At 28.9% G+C, this 15,438-nt stretch overlaps 4 protein-coding genes and 1 pseudogene across 4 annotated transcripts; 3 read left to right on the top strand and 2 right to left on the bottom strand.

Annotated features, from left to right (window-relative positions):
- Positions 1–725: 725 nt before the first annotated feature.
- LOC132924021 (uncharacterized) lies at positions 726–1,316 on the top strand. Its single transcript, XM_060988076.1, has 2 exons — positions 726–1,048; positions 1,133–1,316. Exons 1-2 carry the CDS (start codon positions 726–728, stop codon positions 1,314–1,316), a joined length of 507 nt encoding a protein of 168 aa, XP_060844059.1.
- A 2,640-nt stretch (positions 1,317–3,956) lies between these two features.
- On the top strand, positions 3,957–5,075 carry LOC132925873 (metacaspase-2-like). Its single transcript, XM_060990233.1, has 2 exons — positions 3,957–4,126; positions 4,205–5,075. Exons 1-2 carry the CDS (start codon positions 3,957–3,959, stop codon positions 5,073–5,075), a joined length of 1,041 nt encoding a protein of 346 aa, XP_060846216.1.
- A 2,380-nt stretch (positions 5,076–7,455) lies between these two features.
- LOC132925872 (uncharacterized) lies at positions 7,456–8,916 on the bottom strand (annotated as a pseudogene).
- An 832-nt stretch (positions 8,917–9,748) lies between these two features.
- LOC132925871 (uncharacterized) lies at positions 9,749–10,459 on the top strand. The gene is made up of 2 exons (XM_060990232.1): positions 9,749–10,373; positions 10,437–10,459. The coding sequence occupies exons 1-2, from the start codon at positions 9,749–9,751 to the stop codon at positions 10,457–10,459; spliced, it is 648 nt and encodes a 215-aa protein (XP_060846215.1).
- A 1,230-nt stretch (positions 10,460–11,689) lies between these two features.
- LOC132925870 (zinc finger MYM-type protein 1-like) lies at positions 11,690–15,116 on the bottom strand. The gene is made up of 5 exons (XM_060990230.1): positions 14,972–15,116; positions 14,225–14,779; positions 12,963–14,104; positions 11,985–12,404; positions 11,690–11,923 (listed from the first exon to the last, which is right to left on the bottom strand). Exons 1-5 carry the CDS (start codon positions 15,114–15,116, stop codon positions 11,690–11,692), a joined length of 2,496 nt encoding a protein of 831 aa, XP_060846213.1.
- Positions 15,117–15,438: the final 322 nt, after the last annotated feature.

Here is a 15,438-nt window from a genome sequence, read left to right as displayed (position 1 = left end):
ACGACGGATGTGCTACGATGGCTGGCCATATATCTGGAGTGCAAAAAAGAATTAATAATGTGTATCCCATGGCTAATTTTTTCCATTGCGCTAGTCATCGTTTGAATTTGGTAATAAATGATTTGAATTCTCTTGCCGAAGTTAGAAATTGTGTAGGGAAAATAAAAGAAGTTACTACATTTGTTAGAGATAGTGCACTTCGTAGAAATATTGTAGGAAATAATTTGCCAAAATTATGCGAAACAAGGTTTGTTGAAAAACATAAATGTATCAGAAAATTTAAGGACCAATATGTTACAATTGTTGAAGGCTTGGAAGAAATATCAAAATCCAATAATTTTAACAGCAAAACTAGACAGCGTTGCTATGAAATGCTTACTGCAATCACTACTCCAACATTTGTTGTAATATTATCAATCATGGCAAAATATTCTGCAAAATTTGAAACTGTATCAACAGTTCTTCAAGGGATAGATGTTGACCTGCAAGAAGCTACAAAACATATTCAAGACCTATTATCAATGTTAGAAATAGACCGTAATAATTGTGAGAATATATTTAATTCAATATTTAATGAAGTAAAATTAGTTGCTTCTAAAATAGATCTTAAGTTAAAGTTACCACGGCGTAGTGTTAAACAAGTACATCGTGAAAACTATCCAACTAACGATGTGGAGGTATATTTTAGACAATCTTTATTTATACCATACTTGGAATCAGTTATAATGTCTCTCAAAGATAGATTTTCAGATGAAAAATTAAAAATATTTACATTATACAACCTACACCCCAAAAAAATGAAACTAATGAGCGACCAACAATTTGCAGAAAGTGTTGAATTTATTTGTACACTTTATGGTTCACTTCTAGACAATTTTAAAGAGCAAGCACTGTCATGGTATGATCTATGGAAAAAGAAAGAAGTCGAATCCACCATGAAATTAATTGATATTCTCGATTACGCCACATATTACCCAGCGGTATGCCAAGCAATACAAATTGCAATTACTTTACCTGTAACTTCCTGCTCAGTAGAAAGATCGTTTAGGTAATGTTTTTAAATAAATATTTTTACAAATTTTATTCTGTATGTAAATTCATATTTAACAATAACTTTTTTATTATGTTTCAGCACTTTACGCCGTTTAAAGACATGGGTTAGAAATAGGATGGGAAATGAAAGACTGAGTAGCTTGGGGTTAATTAATATACACCACCAAAGGTATGATGATGAAAATTTTTTTAATCAACAAATTGATAAATCAATTAATTTATTTGCTTCTAACAAAAGAAGATTATCATTGCTTTTTGAGTAAAATGTAATGTTATGTATAAATATTATGATGTAATATGGAACATGGAACATGTAATGATGTAATATGTAAATTCAAATCAAATAAAGTTGTTTTTTGTTTAAACTTTATTATGTTTTTTGTAAATATTAGAACTAATAGTGTAATTTTATATTAACTTAAATTAGTTTTGATTTTTAAAAAAATATTAACGATACTATTACAAAGTATGAGTAGATGAAAGATGTAGCGATAAATCTTCCCATAAGTATTTAGGTAGGTACTTGCAATTTTTTGCCCCCCCTGAGCTACATTGCTGCAGGCGTCCCTGTCTCACGGGAAGACAGCCCAACACATAACATTTTTTTTGTCTCCAACGCTGACAATTTCAGTCGACGACACATGCGAATTTCGTCGTGAAATTACGCGAATACAGTTTCATCTGGTTGCTGTAGTTGTTCACTCATTTTTTTCCACGTTTCCGTGATACTTTCTTGACTTGTGAACGTCGCTTCAAAGGCTGTCCCAAACTTTTCAAATGAATCCAGTTCCAACATATGGCTCAGGTGCCAGTTACGTGCTGCACCCTCAAGACGTGACCGACCCGCCTCCAACGTGCTCATATCCGGCCATTTATTCAACAACATGGCCGCAGTTTTCAGCGCATTTAACCATTCCGCTGCTAGATCAGTGTCTCCAGTCTCGCCATCGAACATAGGTACGGTATGTATATGGTACGATGATAATGATGGTACTGATACTTCGGTTTTCTTTTCCCCCAACAATTTTTTAACAATTACGTCCATTTGTTGCTCACGTAGCCGGTTCTGCTCCAGTAACGCACGTAAGAGTGCATTAATGTCAAAAGAGTTCGGGGAATCGGAATTTTTATTTTCCGGTTCCATCTTGACAACTCACGTACGGGTGGGCATCCACCAGGATAACAAAATAAATAATATACACAAAAGGAAGAGAGAAAAATAAAAATTAACTATGCACACTACATTCGTAAAATTGTTATAAGTGTACGATATCAACTGTCAACAATCAGTGACAACAGCCCACCGGTGACAACGATGTCTTTGCTGTGGTACGAGTGTTCGCTGAACCGTATACAAAGTGTATATCTTACTAACGATAGTTGTCTCACTAACGACAGTTGACCGGCAAAACGATATGTTAGGTTCGGTTACATAAAGTCTCAAAGAGAAAAAAAAACCACACTATTAAACCACCAAAACAAAACTCGACACAAGATTCACAAACATAAAAGGCACGGTTTCATCCCACTTCTGAATTTTTATAATAAAAGTAACTCATAAGTTTAATTTGATAGATATTTATTAACACATTAATTACTCATAAAAAAAATGACCAGCGACACAGTGTCAAACAATAGACCACCCGAGTCGTTCGCACAATGTAGACTAACTGTCCTTCTACCATGACAATCATATCTCATTATTGATAACAAAGTAAATTACGAATACGAATATTTACTCACTTACTGCACGGTGGGTTAAAATTTGGACTCTTACGTAAATCGTTATTCCTAACTAACCGCTATCAGTAAAATGGTTTTGTCTGCACAGAATGCTAATATACAATAGTCTCTAACATATTATGTACAAATAATATATAAATAACATGAAATTAATTAATTTCTGTTTTAATTTTAGAAAATAACATTTAAAATATACTAATAAAACTACTTATAATACATATTGGTGAAAAATAATTTTGAACTATCGATAACAATTAATATAAAAGGTGGGTTATTTTTTGTACCACCGTGACGGAAATGTAAATTTTTAGGTGGGACATGGTATCCCACCGTGCCGGAAAGAGTTAAGGAGGATATTTCCGCTTTAACTTTTAAAATCTCCCTGCCCAAAAGAGCTGTGAACATACAAATACATACTACTTATATTATGGACCTATTATTAAACTTTTTCATCAACTTTGTTTTCTTAAAATATTTACCTTTAATCATCGTGTAAGTATAACGTATATTCGTTAATCTTCGATAAATAATTAGGTATATCGTTACACTAATGACAATACCTCGTAACTCAATTTTTGTCGATAATGACTTTTTGGTATCAAAATATTTGTAATCTCTTTGTGGTTGTTTTCTTTAATCACCTCCGTAACGATAAGACTGATATTTTCCCTCCAAAATCAATTAAAGTAATATCAGGTATCTCTTTATCACATGTAATATCACGTAACTTAACACAAACGTATGGGTTGAAAAAGTTGCGGATTGAAGTCTTCATTACATCAATTTAACAACAGGTAATTATAATATTTTGTTTAAAATCGATTAATTATTAATACATTTAAGTATTATTGCTATTGTTATGTATGTAATAGATATATTTGATATAATATATTAATTATAAATAAACGTCTTAGATACGTGATATTTTCATTTTACATAATTCATTTTTTCTGTGTCGCATCCTACTTACGTGAAATTGCGCAAATTACATTATAACATAATATTACCTAGTATGTTATAATGAATACTATTAAATTAATATAATATTTTGTATTAATAATATTATAGACAGTTAGTTTTATTGTATTGTAATAGCTTTACCTACTGTTATATTTATTATAATATATTATATTATTAGTAAATTAATATGTTTAGGCACAATGGCGAGACGCAGATTAAAGATGATGATGGACTTGTCTGTTATAAATAATAATAACAATAATGTGAAAAATGAACATAATGTTCATAATTTAGCAGATATTATATCTTCAGCTACAATTGTTTTCGATGAACCAGAAATAAATTCAGTTGTAGAAATAAATAATGAGGTGTTAGCATTTCCATTGGAACATTATACAGATAATTTTTAAGTGAATTCTGATAATATAAATATTGAAGATGATAATAGGATGTTAGATATTCCACTGGAAAATTATGAAATGAATACTATGAATGCTGATATAAATACTGAAGATTATAATAGAATGTTAGAAATTCCACTGGAAAATTTTGAATTGAATACTGTGAATTCTGATATAAATATTGAAGATTATAATAGAATGTTAGAAATTCCACTGGAAAATTTTGAATTGAATACTGTGAATTCTGATATAAATATTGAAGATTATAATAGAATGTTAGAAATTCCACAGGAAAATTTTGAATTGAATACTGTGAATTCTGATATAAATATTGAAGAGGATAATGATAATATGTTAGAAATTCCACTGGCAAATAATATACCTTTATGTTATGAATTATTAACTGAGAATATTTTGAAACCAAATGATATAAGTAATGAAAATGAACAAATAGATGTAGAAAATATAAATGTGAATAATGTACAATCTAAAGCTAATGACACGCGTAGTATTAAGCCTCAGCCAAACAAATGGAAAAGAAAAATTAGTCAAAGATGTAGAATGAATGGCCAAGAATACACGGGCTTTCAGAGGAAAGGAAATGTAGTTAGTCAAGATGTACAACGACCAACAAGAAATATACAGCCAATTTGTAAATCTAAATTTTGTATTAAAGCAAAAAACCGTTTTTGCCAATCTTTTAATGAAAATCAAAGGTTGGACATATTTTCTACATTTTGGGATTCATCATGGGAAGCAAAAAAGACATTTTCATGTAATATGGTAACAAAAATGATAACTAAAAGTAATACTACCAGATGTAATGATAGTACTAGACGATTAAATACATACACATATCATTTAAAATATAAAGATTTACCTGCATTACAAGTATGTAAGAAAATGTTCTTGGAATGAATGAATTTATGCTACATTCTTGGGTAAATGAATCAAACCATGGTATTCCAAAGTTATCCAAAATTACATCATATGATAATTCAGGTCAAATTATCAAATTATCACCACAGAGTATGGCTAGGAGAGCATTTTTTTGTGATCGTTTAAAACAATTTAAAAGTTGGTTGAACAGCCTGGCAAAAATGCCATCTCACTATTGTCGTGATAGAACAAATAGATTGTATCTTGAAGGGCCTTTTAACAGCTTTCAAGAAGTATTCACTTGTTATAAAAAAAATGTTCTGAAGATCAGCTTATTCCATTAAGCAAATGTTTTTTTACTCAATACATGAAAGAAAATAAAGTGTCAATATTTAAACCACGTAAAGACCAATGTGATTTATGTTCAGCATACGAAAATTTCCAAGTATCTGAAGAAGAATATGCCATGCATATTGCTCTTAAAAATAGTGCAAGGAAGAGAAACAAAAGGACAAAAAAAATGCAGATGAAAATAAGTGTTACTGTTTTATAACTATCGACATGCAAGCGGTCAAATTATGCCCTGCAGTACAAGCAAGTGCATTATATTATTCTATGAAGTTAAAAATTCAAAACTTGACAATATATTACTTAGCAACTAATGAATGCAGTAATTACTGGTGGCATGAAGGCGAAGCAGATTTAGAGGCATCTGTATTTGCTACAATTATTATCAAGCACTTATTAACAAAATGTACTGAACAAATACCAATTATTATCTACTCTGATGGATGTGGGTATCAGAACAGAAATGTTATTCTTTCAAACGCTCTTCTTCAGTTTTGTAAGACTCAAAATATTGTTATTAAGCAAAAAATTTTAATTAAAGGACATACACAAATGGAATGTGATAGTGCACATTCTCTTATAGAAAGGAACATTAAAAATAAAGATATTTTTTTGCCCTCTGATTATGTATAATCCTAGACCATTTGAAGCAATCCTATTGACACACAGTTATTTTTATGATTTTAAACATTTAAATGCTTACACCTCTATAAGACCTGGTATTGGAAAGGGAGAACCAGAAGTTAAAGACATTCGTGAACTATTATATGACCCATCAACATCATGCATTTATTTCAAACTTTTATTTGATAACCCATACTGTGCAATACCAAAAAAAAGTATTTCCTAGAAAGAAAACCATAAGAATAGATGAAGATCAACAATTTCAATATAAACCATTGTACAAGAAACCATTGAATTTATCATTATCTAAATGGAATGATCTACAAAAACTCAAACAAGTTTTACCAATTGATACTCATTCATTTTAAGATACACTTTTACATTGTAATGAACTAAAAACCAAAAAAGGTAAAGTCTAGTCATATTCATTGTATTTAATATTTTATTGTTATAATCTAAAATGTTGTTTTATTTTATATTTTTTTGTTATAATATTGATCATAAGACTGATCTCCATTACTTAATATACCTAATAATATTTTATAGTTATAATCTAAAATGTTGTGTTTTATTTTGACTAACATCATAAAATTGTTTATTATTTTAAAAAATTACTTTTTATTATATTTTTTTGTTATAATATTGATCATAAGACAGATCTCCATTACTTAATTTAATAATATTTTATTGTTATAATCTAAAATGTTTTTTTAATTTCTTAAATTTTAATAGTTTACTTTTGTGTTGTTATTTTTAATAATCCTGTTTTTATATTCATAACATCATGTTTTCGGTAAAGACTGATCAAAAGAGCATAATAATGATCCACACTACTACTTACCTATGTTTAAGTAATAATTATTATAAAATGTATGGTTAAAATTTAATCATTTTACAAACAGTAATACCTCGTATATTTAACAGAAATACCACGTATCTAAATTACTGGTAGAGCAATATCACGTATCTCCTTTAAGGGGGTTGGATCATAACATGTTTTAAGGAGTAATATTTAGGCAGTTATTATTACATGCATTTTTGAACGGTGTCATTGTGTGAGTAGTTAATGAACATTAGTGTGCGTAATCTATTATTTGTGTAATTACTGCATTGTCGTACCACCGGCGCCTACCTATTAGCTGTAATATGCGGGTATTCTCAGAACTACGATGATAATAATCAAAATAAATGTTGATATATATATATTATTTACATATTTTATCTCTGTGTATTTAATTTACTCGATCGGTACACCGTACACATATAAATGGCTATAATGATGTTTCAATATGAATAATATGATACTAATTATATATTTAAATATTAAAACACATCAGAAAAAAAGTATTTAAATGCACAATACTAAATAATACGTCAATCACTTTATTATTTCATATTCATTATTATATTACATTATTTTTTTATACAAATAATATAAAAAGTTATCTTACAAACCATCCCTGATTGGCAATCCACGCTCATATCTCGAATCAATTAGTTCTAAAATCATATTATTCATATAGAATGATGATAATTGGGGCTCCATAGAACTGGCCCAAAAATTATCATCTCTCAATATTTTTTCGAATAAAATACCTATTATTTAAGAAAATAATTATTAATTTAATGAATAAAAGATGTTTGTAATTGTATAAACTAGAAATGTTATTTACCTTTTGGAGTCCAAATACAAAAATAACAATAATCTCTTCGTGAAATATGTAATGCTCCTTGAATTTGATAATAATAATTGTCATTTGTAATTCATTATTTTTCAAAACACACCATTTAATTATTTTGTTATTTATGGCTTCTTCTGGAGATACATTTTTTGCACTAGAAGGACATTTAATTTCCACTAATCCATCATCTCCGATAAGTCCATCTGGAGAGGCAGCCAAGTAGAATTGTTCGCTATCAACAAATAATCCCGATGGCTCAATATTGACACTCAAAATATTTGCCAATTGTTCTTTTGCCACTTATTCGTGTTCAACTCCATATTTTGTTGATAGATTTCCTTGAAACGTTCCGTATAATAATGTTTCTATAGTTTTGGCTCGTGATGTTGTTTTTCTTAACTTACAGATTTTACCAAAAACGGATGCTGTTAATCTAATAAAAAACAGTTTATAAAACAACTTAAAATTATAAAATTATAGATAACTGATTAATTTGGATATAATACACAAATCGCCTTTACGCAAACAGTGTATTAATTTTTCCAAAGAAACCTTTGTGTAATATGTATCTATATGTCTATAATATCTATAATTTATAATAAATGGCAAACCTTTTTTTACGTTCTCTATGCCAATCTTCACACTCATGTTGCCTCTTTGTATTTTCCTTTAAAGCAATAATTTCTTCTTTTGTAAGCTTCAGAGTATTTAAATAGAGTATTTTTTTATCATTTAATTCTGATAATGAAAAATCTGGATGTGAAACGAAGTCAGGTTCAACTGCGCCATAATTCTCATCGGGACCCGCTAGTATTATTGGTTTTAACCGTTGAGCTGCTGGGGCAAATAATTTGCGTCTCCGTCTTGAATCGGATAGTTTCATACTTTTTTTTATGTACCTGTTTAGGAAATAAATAATACTTATGGTTATACTCGTATAACCATGATCTTTTTGTGAATAAACCAGGACTTTTTTTAACAACTTGCTTGTGAAATAATGATAAACGATTTGCTCCTACGTTATAAGCAGTAACTGCAGCATTACATCGTAATTCGTATGAACCCCGAAGACACAAATTAACTCTTTTACCTCCAACAAATTTGGCCAATATAGAGTTATAACTTTCTGCTGCATTGTTATTTAAATTAAACATAAGGCTTTCTGTATGGTATGTTAAAGAACTTCTTATTGAACCTATATCATCCCATAGGCCCACTCGTTTCATATCTGGAACGTAATTTTCTTCGCCTATAAAATAATAAAGTAATAACCAGGGCTCGGGACTTTATGCATTTGCATATTTGTTCGGGTCGTAAATAAAATAAAACTGATCCGATACAAATTTGTGTTGTGGTGTTTGGAGTTAAAGTTTAAAAGTTTATTGTGCATATGTTTGTATATTTTGGAATTTTTTTCTACAAATGCATATTTTTAATATTTATTGATTTTTATTACATATTTTAAAATTATTTTTGATTATTTTTTTCTTAAATCATATTTTTAGTAAATTAATCAATTTTATCTACATGATTTTGTCAGCAATAATACCGATAAAGCTACGAACAGACTATTGTCACGTCACGTGAGGTCACGTGCTGTCACGTATATACATGAAAACCGTGATGTCACGTTTAGAAATACACTACTGTCATATTATGCTTTGTCATATAACATGACGACGTCAGTTGTCCGTCGTCTAAGTACAGTGAACGTAAATTTTATATTACCCGAGTGTAGTTTTTAAAAAAATGGATTGTGAAAGCTCTAAATGTTCAGATTGTGAAGAAGAATTGGAGATTATAGCTGCTTTTGTAGCTATCGATGAAGAAAATAAATCAACGACATCAAGACCTTGGGTACATGAAATAAATGAAAAAGAGAAACATTAGGTGAATTTCATAGACTTGTACAGGAATTAAAAAAAGATCCTAAACGATTCCATATGTATTTTCGCATGACAATGAAAGAATTTGATTTTCTACATGAACTCATTAAACGGGACATATATAAACAAAATACTCAATTTCGAAAAGCCATCAGCACAGAATCCATCTCGCATGCTTCTTTTTAAAACTGAGGCACCGGATTTACCTTTACCTCCAGAGCCAGTAATAACACGATGGGGCACCTGGATAAATGCAGCCATATATTACTGTGAACACTTTGAGATAATTTTCAATATTGTAAATAAATTAGATTCAGAGGATGCTTTGAGTATAAAAAATGCAAAAAAATACTTGGCAACACCTCACATTAAAAATGATTTAGTCTACATAAAATCAAATTTTAGTTCTCTTACTACATCAATTACAAAATTGCAAACTGAAGGTGTTTCTTTAGCTGATTCAATTGAAATTATTGACAATGTAAGTGTTGCAATGAAATGTCTTACTGGGACAACTGGGAAAAATATCTGTACAAAGATGGAAAATGTATTGAAGAAAAATGTTGGTCTTGCTATGCTAAAGAAAATTAAAAACATTCTTAATGGTGAATTAATTGACATGAAAGACTTACCAGAAGACTTAGATATTAATGATCTGACATATTTTAAGTATGCTCCCATCACATCGGTAAACGTAGAAAGATCATTTTCCGCCTATAAAACTTTACTTACAAATAATAGAAGGTCTTTCAAAGTCGAGAACATAAAAAAACATTTGATAATCAAGTGTAACGCAAGTAAGTACATAATTAGAATTATAAAATGATTATTTTTTAATACATAAAAATTATAATTGCTAGATATAGAAGATGCTGAGTGTTGAAAAATCCAAAGACCTCCCATTCAACAGTTTTTACATTTTATTTTAGTAATATAGCATGTATAAAATATACATTTTTAGTCATATATACAAGATATGTTTTTTTTTTTAAATTAAATTTGAATAAGAATGTATTTTTTAATTAAAAATAAATGCATATTAAAGCGCATATTTTGATATTTTTTGGTGCATATGTATGCGCATATTTTTAAGATTTTAAGCACATAAAGTCCCGAGCCCTGGTAATAACTAATACCTTAAATTATTTATAAATGTACTTATAAGTATATATATATTATAAAAAGTATCCATATACAGCGAATGCTGCTTATAAGACTCAATCACGGATATAATAACATATAATATACATACATAATTTATAATTTTTTATTAATATGTAATCATTTTTATAATAATATAATTTTAATTTTTTAATCTCTTTTTTTTATTTATTCACTAATAAGTAATATGTAATATATATTTAAGTACATTAAAATAAAAACAAAATATGTAGTAAAATAAAATTGATAAATATTTTATTAAAATTTTTGTTTTTTTCCTCTCTGACTATATAGGATCCATTAAGTTATTATAGACTTACTTTGTGCTGATATAGTTGTATATATATAATATATGATATATTTATACCTATATACATGATACATTTTAATTTTTATAAAATAATTTAATATACTCATTAGGTATATTTTTATTTAAGAGAATATATTATTTTTAAATTATGAATGTTCAACATAATATTATAATTATTACTATACCTAAATTTTTTCTCGTGCAAAAATAATCACTGCAATTCTCATGTTCACCGAATACATGATTAGGGCTATTGACAATATCTTTCTTCAGCATTTTAACCGAATCCTCATATGAAATATTATTTTGTTGTTTTCTGTATTTTACCGCCTTTATAACAGCAGCACGAAGTCGTTCAACTCGACTAACTAATAAATTGCGCATACAACCCGGCACACTTTCGCCTTTACTGCTTTTTTTTTTTTTTGAAAGCTCGTGAAGCTTATTAATATAGTTCCTCAAAATATGGTTGGAATATTCTATTTTTTTAATTATTACATCAGGACCATAGGGTTGCGCCAAACGTAAACGTTTTATAACATTGCTATCGCCATCTCCTATATTATTATACATAATATGTACAATGTTAATCAAACACAAAATAGGTATATACAATATTAAATATATAATATAATATTAAACTTAGCACATACCAATCATTCGATTGTATATTAAATTATGCATATCTAAGCTATTTTTAAAACCTTCAACTATAATGTCTGCTTCCATTGCAGTTGAAGGCGAATTCCAGTTTTTAAAGCAAATATGGTCTTTACTTTCAATGCCTAATGTTGATGATCTATGACAAATACAACAGTATTTGTTTCTTATGCCTATAAATAAAATTTTTTTGGTTCTTTGACCAACAATACAAGCCTGAAATTATATTTTTTAATTTAAAAATTACGACAATTTTATAAATCTTATTTATAATTACTACTCCCGATGACGTGTTGTAGTTTCTTTTATAAGACCTTTTACTCCAAACCCCATCTGTAATTACAGCTATTTTAGGGCGGCCTTGTAAATCTACCTCTCCCATTTCGATAGCCAACTTTGCCTCTTCTTTACCAGCAGCTTCTATCTCATTCCAAGCCAAATCATACATATGGTGGTAAACATCATTATGTACATTTTGATATGTACGATTACACATATTCGGCATATTTAGGGTAGCGCAAATTTCATCCATTTGTGAAAAACCTTGACCAACATTAACCATCGCCGTCACCATTGCCATATTAATATTTAAGTCTTTTGTTTTTGGATCTTCGTTATAAATATTTTCATTTATTCCACAATTGTTACATTTAAAAACAGTGGCGTAACTAGCAGCAAATTTTTGGGGTAGCGAACACTTTTATACATTTTTAACCTTTTTCCATTAGCACAAATAGGGGGCTATGTGGGCTAATAAAAAAAATTACATTATAATTTATTTATAAATTGTAATTATCATATCACATTTCAGTTTTAGTGACTAGTTTAAATAAATATTATAGGAACTCTTACAATACAAAAATTACTAAAAATAATTACTATTCTAAATCTATTTTTCGGTTTTTGTTCTTATTAAAAAGATTGATTATTTGTTCGTTGTTTACTTCTCTTTGTCTTTCGATGTATAATATAGCCATGTTAGAAAGACGTTCTTGACCGATAGTAGTTCTCAAGTAGTTTTTTAGTTTTTTTAAACAAGAAAATGACCTTTCACATGATACGCTGCTAGTGGGAATGGTTAAAAAAATTTGTAACAATTCAACTATAATTGGGAAACCATTTTGAATATCTTTGTTTTTCAAATATAATATTCTATTTTCAATGTTATTTACTTTTCATAGCCTTTAAACATTTTGTTAAATATTTTTAATTCAGCAGTTAAGTCATCTTCATTTGGTCCATAGAATTTGCACACTTCTTGAATTGAAGATTGACTAGGGCTTTCATTTGTCAGTGTTTCCATCAGTGAGTTTAATATGGAAAGATCATTTTCGTTGAATCTATCTTTGATTTCTTTCATGACAATATCCAAAACTGGAAAATAAATGGAGATCCGGTAATAGGACTTTTCATCATGAAACTCTGGAAAAACATGACCACCTCCAAGTTTTTTATAGGAAATCTTTCTATTACGAGGAAGTTTTGGTGGTAGAAATCCATTATTTTTTACCAAATCTTGCGAGGATTCCCAACATTTATTGAAACTTTCATCTGAACGTAAGTCTTGCAATGAGTCGTAAGTTTTGATTGACATTTCCTTAACAAGTGCATAGTTTATTGATGGTGACTGTAAATATTTAGAGAGTATGTTTGTTTGTTCAAGCACAGTTTTTAATAAAAACAAACAAAATATAAATTCAAAATTAAGTATGCAATTCAACAAATTGTTTGCTTCTGATCCATAATTCACATCATTATCAGAAATATTTTGTAGTGTTTGAACAATAACAGGCAAAGTGTTAATAACTGAATTGATTGCTTCAATGCGACAGTTCCACCTTGTATCGCTTAAAGATTTTAATTTAGTTTTTTGAGACACATTTATTGAACTTGTTGATAATATTTTTTCAAAAACACTATTTCTCTTTGATGATGCACCCATAAATGAATATAAAGTTTGTAGAGTTCCAAATGTATTTCTTACAAATGATGATTGTTTCGAAAGGTCTACAAGACATAAATTTAAAATATATGCATAACAATGCACATAAATAGCAAATTTATTTTCCGATCGGATTCTAGCTTGGACACCTGTATATGAACCTCGCATAGATGCAGCACCATCGTAATACTGTCCTCTGATGTTTTGAATACTTAAATTATTTGTTTGTAAAAACTGTTTTATAAGATTTACTAAAGTTTCACCATCAGTTTTATCGGTGCGATAAAAGCCCAAGAAAACTTCATGGGTAATAAATAGTTTTGAAACATATCGAATACATATGGCCACTTGCTCATGCTTAGCCAAGTCCTGTGTTTCATCAACCACAATACTAAAAAATTTGGAATCCTGGATATCTCTAATTATTGATTGTAAAACATCTTTCCCCATGTACTCTATAAACATATTTAAGTATGAAGGATTTACATATCTAAAATTTTTTTCTTTTTCAATAAAGTATTGTTTAATAATAGTATTATCTTTAGCTCTTAATTCCACAAGTTCCAAGAAATTACCTTTATTTAAAGAGTTATCATCTTCCCGATGACCCCTAACGGCAATACCTTGTCGACAACAGTACAATAAGCTATCTAACAGGCAATTAAAATATAATCTATTATTTTCAACTTCTATACTATATTGTTTGTTTACTTGGACGGTCACATCACCAACAATTACAGTTGATTTCAGTCCAGCTATTTTTACTGTAGATTCTTTGTGAGGAATACTAGATTGATGTTTATTAAAACTTCTTATAGCTTTAGGCCAGTTTTTAAAGCCAACATTAACAAATGCTGGTTCAATATGTTGACCCCTACATGCTTTGTTAGTTAGACTTGGAAACGCTCTACATGAATAACAGTAAGCTGCCTGACTAGTAGGACTGTACTCTAACCATGGATATAAATCATACCAAGAGATAAGAAATGATCGGTTTTTGTTCACTTCAAACTTGATATCCTTTGGTTGAAATGGTCCTTTATTTTGTAGTACTTTTTCATAAGCTCCTTTAATGTCTGATGCTGGATCGTCTTCATGTATGACACTACATCCAGAATATGAAGCACATTCTAAAAAAAAAAATGTGTTGAAATTAATTATTGTTGAGAATCTAGAACATTTTATCATTTTATTCAATTAGTAAGTTAATAAAGTTAATTTAATTTTTACATTATTTTATAGTTTATATCTAATCAAAACTACAACACAGTTTATATTTTAAAAATAACATCACACAAAAGACAATTTTTATAACTATTTACCTGGATCTGAATCTGGTAGTAGTGATGATTGCGTTAATTCCGATTTAAATCGTGTTCGTGGATTGTATGAACTACCTGTACTTTCAGTACTGTGATCCCTGTTGGCTTTTGTTTTAGAGCCAGAAAGCCATTTTAATAAGCTCATTTTGACGAAATACTAAGATTTGTCAAGTCAATAAAAATGATAAAAAGTTTTGAAGTAAAACCACAGTCCACGCTACAACAGTACTACAAATAATAATAACAAATCAAAATTCAAAATGATAAAACAAATAACAATTTAAAATGTTAACAAGGATAAACCATTTTCTCGTTAGTCGTTATTGTAATGTTTTTGAATTATCATAGAATACAGATAATGAGATAACATAAAAATGTTCATGTTATCAATTGTTCTGTGCTACCAGTGCTACCACGACTGTCTGGGATATATTTTGTAGTTATACTGTTATCATTTATCACTTATC

This window comes from Rhopalosiphum padi, chromosome 3 (genome assembly GCF_020882245.1).
Source record: "Rhopalosiphum padi isolate XX-2018 chromosome 3, ASM2088224v1, whole genome shotgun sequence".
In the NCBI taxonomy this organism is placed as follows: Eukaryota; Metazoa; Arthropoda; class Insecta; order Hemiptera; family Aphididae; genus Rhopalosiphum; species Rhopalosiphum padi.
The sequence above is the reverse complement of the archived record's forward strand: the minus strand, read 5'-3'. Positions and strand labels throughout refer to the sequence as shown.